The sequence below is a fragment of the Galendromus occidentalis genome, unplaced genomic scaffold (genome assembly GCF_000255335.2).
Source record: "Galendromus occidentalis unplaced genomic scaffold, Mocc_1.1 scf7180000077445, whole genome shotgun sequence".
Taxonomy (NCBI): domain Eukaryota; kingdom Metazoa; phylum Arthropoda; class Arachnida; order Mesostigmata; family Phytoseiidae; genus Galendromus; species Galendromus occidentalis.
In genome coordinates, this window is record NW_003805433.1 from 12001 (window position 1) to 19170 (window position 7170).

Here is a 7170-nt window from a genome sequence, read left to right on the forward strand (position 1 = left end):
ATTCCTGCTCGCTTCCACTCAAAATTACACTGACAAGATGCGGAGCCGCCTGAAGGAGTGTAAGATGTAGTTTTCGGAATGTTGGGTCATGTACTTATCCGAGAAAATCACCTTTTTCCACCCCGGTCCGAGTTGTGTTGTTCGTCACGGCCCTCTCCACTAACTCTCTCCACCAAGCAGTTCGCCGAGTACCATCCCGCTGCCCAAGGACTAACGACTATGCTATGCTATGCTGTTCTATGAGATTTAGGATGAGATTTAGGACATATACATGAAGCGCTTCACAGCGAGAGGGAGAATGGCAGGCTGACATTCGATCCGGATGAACCTGCTACATCACCTTTACCATTCGAACTATTCTACGAGAGCTGAGATGTACTTTTCGGAATGTTTGATCATGTTCTTATCCGAGATCCACCAAGCAGTTCGCCGAGTACCATCCCGCTGCCCAAGGATTAACGACTATGCCATGCTATGCTATGCTGTTCTATGAGATTTAGGATGAGATTTAGGACATATACATGAAGCGCTTCACCGCGAGAGGGAGAATGGCAGGCTGACATTCGATCCGGATGAACCCGCTATATCACCTTTACCACCTTTACCATTCGAACTATTCTACGAGAGCTATGCTGTCGTCATCATCATCGATTTTCTTCCTCGAACTCTATTATCTTTTTCTTTGCTAAACAGCTCAAGCTCAAAAAGCAGCGCACGCGCTTCGCGCCCTCACGGCTGGTGACAAATAAACAAAGGGAAGCAGACTGCTTCATATCGGCGCCACTTCGGTGACGAGCTATGACCAGGCAGGTTGTCTTCATTTAACAACTGGCGACGAAGATTGAAAAACGGACCCCAAGACTTTGATCGTGTGTCAAGAAAACTCAGGAGGTTCAATCATGTCTGGTGCGGCGAGTTCTACATTCGAACATTTCAAGCCGCGCACCGAGAAGTTCTCCGCGTGGTTATGCCGTCTGGAAAATTACCTACGCTACGAAAAGAAAACTACTCCCGACGAGAAGCAATGTGCCCTCCTTGCGTTCATGGGATCGGAAGCGTTCAAACGGTTTTTCGATAAAGTTCCGTCCGACAAAAAACCGGAGAATCTCAGCTACGACGAAATCACCGAAGTCCTACGAAAAATCTACGAGCCAGGTGAAAACGTATGGAGCGTCCGACTCTCGTTCCGTGGAGTCCGACAAAGCTCCGGGGAATCCCTCGAAGATTTCGAAGCACGTGTACGAACCGCAGGCCGACAATGTAGATGGGTAGGCGAAGAACTCCAAATGAATCTAATTGAGCAGTTCATTGGAGGTCTCTGCGAACAGACCGTCCAACAGGCGATCCTGGTCGGTTCCCCGAAGAACTAATCAACGCGAAGAAAACAGCTTCTGTCTTCCGTAACTTGCATAGTCATGCTAATGCTAGCGATGTCAACAAACTCCATGTGGGAAAGCAAGCAGCCGGAGGCAGGAAGTTCACAAAGAGAAGCTTCCGAAATTCATCGAATTTCCACAAGCGAATCACTGGTAACAAATGTTATCGTTGCGGAGATGCAAGTCACCTAGCCCCGGATTGCCGGTACAAGAGCGCAGAGTGCAATCACTGCAAAATGTGAGGCCATCTAGCATCCGTCTGCAGAAAAATACAGACTCATCATCTCCTGGAAGAAGTTCCCTTCAATTACGTCGACGATCACGGCAAGAAGCCGATCGAAATCATGGTGCGAATACGCGACCAAGAGATAATGATGGAGCTCGATACGGGCAGTGGAATCTCCACGATGGAATATCCCAAGTTCATGGGCATGTTCCCGAATGAGAAACTTCACAGGAATGATATCAAGCTACGAACTGCTACCCGTGAACTCTTCGAACCAACATGTTTCGCGATTGTTCCGGTCACGGTGTATGGTAAGAGCCACAATCTCAAACTTTACCTCATCGATCGCCCCGATTTTCCAGCTCTTTTCGGACGATCGTGGTTACGCAAGACCGAAGTCAATCCTCTCGATGTGAATCACTGCGATTACGACGCCCTGAATCACGAGCAGGAGGCGAAGAGACTTCTGCTCAAATACCCAAACCTGTCGAAGGGAGGTATCGGGAAGATCCCCAATGTGGAAGCATCCATTCATCTCAGAGAAAACCCGAAACCATCCTACTCCCGACCCCGCCCAGTTCCTCACGCGCTCCTGCCGCTGGTAGACGCCGAGCTCGATCAACTTGAAAAGTTTGATGTAATCGAAAAGGTAGACGCTAGTGAGTGGGCCCATCCGGCGGTTATTGCGCTCAGAGGAAAAGGCGAACTCTCGAAAAGGAAAGCAAGAATCTGTGGAGATTTTAAGGTGGGATTAAACCGTTTCCTGATAATCGACGATCATCCATTAAAGAATATTCGCCATGCGCTCGACAATATCGGCGTTGGAAAACGATTCACGAAGCTAGACGTATCGAATGCATTTCTTCATATGCCCATACGCCCGGAGGATCGAAAATTCCTAACCGTTAACACACATCGTGGATTATACAGGTTCAAGCGCATGTGCAATGGCCTAGCGTCAGCGCCTGCAATCTGGCAGCGATACATGGAAGGAATACTAGCAGGAATACAAGGAGTCGAGGTCGTTATCGACGACATCGTCATCTCTGCCTCTACCGATCAGGAGCATCTGAAGCGGTTGGACGCCGTCCTTCAGCGACTCGATTCGAATGACCTCCGGCTGAATCTGGCAAAATGTAGTTTTTTCGCCGAGGAGATTCAGTTTTGCGGGTTCCGGTTACGTCACCAAGAAATACACAAATGTGACGATAAGATATCTTGTCTCAAAAACGCCCCAATTCCGAAGTCTCTCAATGAGCTGAGAAGTTTCATCGGCATGATCCAATTTTATTCTTCGTTTGCGCCGCAACTGGCCGACCTCGCCCACCCTCTCTACAAAGCGTTCAAAGGAGGGAAGGATAAATTCACATGGACACCGGAGATGACACAAGCATTCAACGCCGTGAAAACTGAGATGTGTTCCCCGAGAGTACTAGTACCGTTCGATTCCGAGAAAACCCTTTTGCTGGCAACCGACGCGTCGTCTTATGGCATTTCGGCAGTACTTTCTCACCGATATGAAGACAAAACCGAGCGGCCCATAGCATACTACTCGAGGACACTCTCGGATACGGAGAAACGGTATACGCAGCTAGATAAAGAGGCATTGGGCATAAAGGAAGGAGTCAACCGTTTTTTCTTCTATTTGTTCGGAAGAAGATTCGTTTTGATTACAGACAGCAAACCCTTAGTTTCGATTCTGTCGCCTTCAAAGGCTCTGCCACCGCTAGCAGCAATGCGAATGATGAACTACAGCATGTTTCTCCAATCGTTCACCTTCGATATAATTTATCGGAACACCAACGACCATGGAAATGCAGATATGCTTTCGCGTCTTCCAATGAGAAGTGAAGACCCCATCCCTCCTCAAGAACCCACCGACATCGGGTTCTTGTTCCTCTGACGTGCCGTCCGCAGGTGCTGAAGGAGCTCCACGAAGGACATTTTGGTTCGGACAAAATGAAACAGTTAGCTCGACGCTACATCTGGTGGGATACTATCAACAGAGACATCGAAGAACTAGCCAGGCAATGTGCGACTTGTACTCAGTTCGCTAAACAACCATCGAAATCATACCATCCTTGGGAGAACACGGAACAACCATTCGATCGCATCCAATGTGACTACGCCGGTCCGATAGACGGAAGATACCTCTTCTTGGCCGTCGATGCTCACACTAAGTGGCTAGAAGTAATGGTTTCAAAATCGAAAACGTCACAAACAAGCCTTAATCATCTTAGGAAAATAATTGCCCGATTTGGATTGCCGAGAGTAATCGTCACTGACAACGATCCGACCTTCGCCTCGAGTGAATTCAACAAGTTCTGTCAAGCGAATGGCATCCTTCATAAAACTAGTCCTCCCTACCACCCCGCCTCGAACGGCCAAGTGGAACGGTACGTTCAAACTACGAAGCAGGCGCTGAAGAAAATCAAAGCTGAAGGGGAGAAAGACCTCCACACCGCGATTCAGCAATTTCTGTTTCGCCACCGAATGGTGAACAGTTCATCGACAAACAAGACTCCGGCCGAACTCATGATAGGACGACAATTACGCTCCCGACTCAACCTGCTTCAAGAGCGGCCGGCAGCGAAACACGCTCAAATCAACGAGGAGGCAAAACTTCAGCCTAGCATGCAAGTGATGGCACGGGTTTACAATGGGAAGGACAAGTGGATTCCTGGGGAAATCATGAAACCTTTGGGAAGGAAAGTCGCGTTAGTCAAGACTTCTCACGGAACCTGGAAACGCCACTTGAACCAGATCAGATCGTCAGGAGGGAGAGCCCGTGCTCAAAGTTTCCATGAAGCACTACACCCGGCGTTGTTGGTCGCTGAAGATCCATCGGAAGAACGGCCGTTGAACACATCCAGCTCGGAGAGCGAGGACACAGATGACTTCGCCTCGGTTGGAGATTCGGAGGAAACAGTCGAAACCCAAGAGGAGTCTCCGACGCAAGACACCGTCAACGATCAGAAAGATTCCCCAGCAGAAGAGTTAGTTTCGAATTCTGGGGAGTCTCTGACACAGGCGTTGGTCAACGCGTCGAGTGATTCATCGAAAGGGACCTCATGCGAAAATCCTGTGAGGCCTCAACTGGATCTGCGTCGATCGACTCGTAAGACTGCTGGGATGCCTCCTAAAAGATTCTAACATTGTGATACAATAATTATCCGAATGTAAATACTTCGAAAGAAGGGGAGAGTTGTTACGATTTAAGCGTCCCGCCAATATGACAAATAAACAAAGGGAAGCAGACTGCTTCATATCGGCGCCACTTCGGTGACGAGCTATGACCAGGCAGGTTGTCTTCATTTAACACTGTGCCTTGATCTTGTCGAGCGAGTCAAAGTGCGTCTCGGTGAAAGAGCTCCAGATTTCCTGAATCCCGTAGGTGACCATAGGCGCGATTTTCAACTGGAACAGTGCGAGCGCGGTGCTTACCGATAGCTCCCAGGGCTTTGGGACCGAGCAGAACGCTCGCCTGGCCTTGCTCAGTCTATCTCTAATATGCCTGGAGACCGCAACCCGCTACGGTGAAACCAATAATCGGGCGAGTTCCTGATCGAGCTGAGCTGCCGCGTGAGTTGAAGATGACCAACCTGCGCCTTGATTTGGGTGACCGAATTGGAACTAGAAATACGGTATCTGGACGATCCGAACTGTCTGACCTCCCTTCGGGGTCGGGTATAAAACATGGTCAGTATGTGTCGCATGAGAAGCCCGGCCGGAGTGCCCAGGCGGCGCTGCAGCGGCACTGGCGCGATAGCGACTCTAGCTCTTCGAAGTTCTCGCTCGACGCCTTGTCAGAGAGCTCGATCACGGAAGGTCCCAACGCATATCGCGGAAAACGGAAAAACCAATCGGGTGTCGGAAATCAGGATCGTACCATGGAGGACGAAATCAGTGTCCCTCTCGAAACACGAGCCCGTGACTCCGAAAGATCCGCGATGGGAACGGCAAGGGTCAACCTGATCTCTGAAGAAGACGAGGACGTAGCTCCGGGAGGAACCCGCCCGCTCTTGAGAATTATAGGGTCGTCTCGAGGCATTCATGAGAGCTCGATGAAAACCCGAAGTGGATCTGAGCGAGAGGTATCTGGAAAATCATGGAACCTAAAACGAAATCGCCGTCCGAGGGAAGCAGTGGCAAAGGATACATTTCTGCGTGCTACGGTGGAATCGATGACTGGGCGACTTCCTGAACGAGCTGCCTCGTGAGTTGAAAATGACCAACCTGCGCCTTGATTCGGGTAACCGAATTGGAACTAGAAATACGGTATCTGGACGATCCGAACTGTCTTACCTCCCTTCGGGGTCGGGGATAAAACATGGTCGGTATGTGTCGGATGAGAAGCCCGGTTGGAGTGCCCAGGCGGTGCTGCAGCGGCACCGGCGCGATAGCGACACTAGCTCCTCGAAGTGCTCGCTCGACGCCGTGTCAGAGAGCTCCATCACGGAAGGTCCCGACGTATATCGCGGAAGTCGGAAAAACCAATCGAGTGTCGGGAATCAGGATCGTACCATGGAGGACGAAATCAGTGTCCCTCTCGAAACACGAGCCCGTGACTCCGAAAGATCCGCGATGGGAATGGCATGGGTCAACCTGATCTCTGAAGAAGAAGAGGACGTAGCTCCGGGAGGAACCCGCCCGCTCTTGAAAATTACAGGGTCGTCTCGAGGCATTCATGAGAGCTCGATGAAACCCGAAGCGGATCTGAGCGAGAGGTATCTGGAAAATCAGGGAACCTAAAACGAAATCGCCGTCCGACGGAAGCAGTGGCAAAGGATACATTTCTGCGTGCTACGGTGGAAACGATGACTGGGCGACTTCCATCTCGGAGGGTCCCGAAGAATATCGCGAATATCGAAAAAACCGATCGGGTGTCGGAAATAAGGATCGTAACATGAAGAACGAAGCATCGGACTTCGAAAAGAGCTTCCCTCAAGTCGTCATCCGGGAGAAGCGCCACGATTCCCGTGGAGGGAAAAAGATACCTACGAGCTACAGACACATCGACTCACTCGAAACTATTTCGGGTAGTAAGTATTGGCCGCCTGCATGAGGACTCTGCTGCAATGGTATGAATCAACACGTCCGCAAACTGTCACTGAAATCAAGGACAACTACTACGTCGACGACATAGCTATCGGAGCGGACACAGACAACTCATCGCCGGACAACTCATCGCCGAGCCTCCATCACTCTTCTTCGAGTTTCCAAATGAAGACCCCGCTCTTATCGAGCTTTAATTTACTTCATATTTCTCGGCTTAAGATACCTTAATGTACCTACAACGATCTCCACAACGTACAATGACTATACATACAGGGTATATACTCTCCTTCGTGTTTCCAAACGATAGCCTTGATGAGATCGGAGAAGGTGCCATGGATCAATATCCTAGCACCGCCTGCGCTAGCGTCAGGAAGTTCCCGCCGGGAAGAACGAAGATGCCGAACGTGCAGAGAGATATTGAACTTGAGAGGGGAAAAGCGTAGCTCCCTTTGTTGTCATCCGATCGCTGTACGAATCGCAATATCCCTCAAAGGAAATATCCACCTAGCA

General features: G+C 50.0%; 1 protein-coding gene across 1 annotated transcript; it reads left to right on the forward strand.

Annotated features, from left to right (window-relative positions):
- Positions 1 to 899: 899 nt before the first annotated feature.
- Positions 900 to 4755, forward strand: LOC108864278 (uncharacterized protein K02A2.6-like). Its single transcript, XM_018639564.2, has 4 exons — positions 900 to 1155; positions 1341 to 1455; positions 1642 to 3451; positions 3487 to 4755. Exons 1-4 carry the CDS (start codon positions 900 to 902, stop codon positions 4753 to 4755), a joined length of 3450 nt encoding a protein of 1149 aa, XP_018495080.2.
- Positions 4756 to 7170: the final 2415 nt, after the last annotated feature.

Coding starts and splice junctions, on each gene's coding strand:
- LOC108864278 (XM_018639564.2), top strand. CDS start 900: ATGTCTGGTGCGGCGAGTTCTACATTCGAACATTTCAAGCCGCGCACC. Junction 1,156..1,340: donor ACGAAAAATCTACGAGCCAG/GTGAAAACGTAT, acceptor ACCGTCCAACAG/GCGATCCTGGTCGGTTCCCC. Junction 1,456..1,641: donor AACAAACTCCATGTGGGAAA/GCAAGCAGCCGG, acceptor ATCCGTCTGCAG/AAAAATACAGACTCATCATC.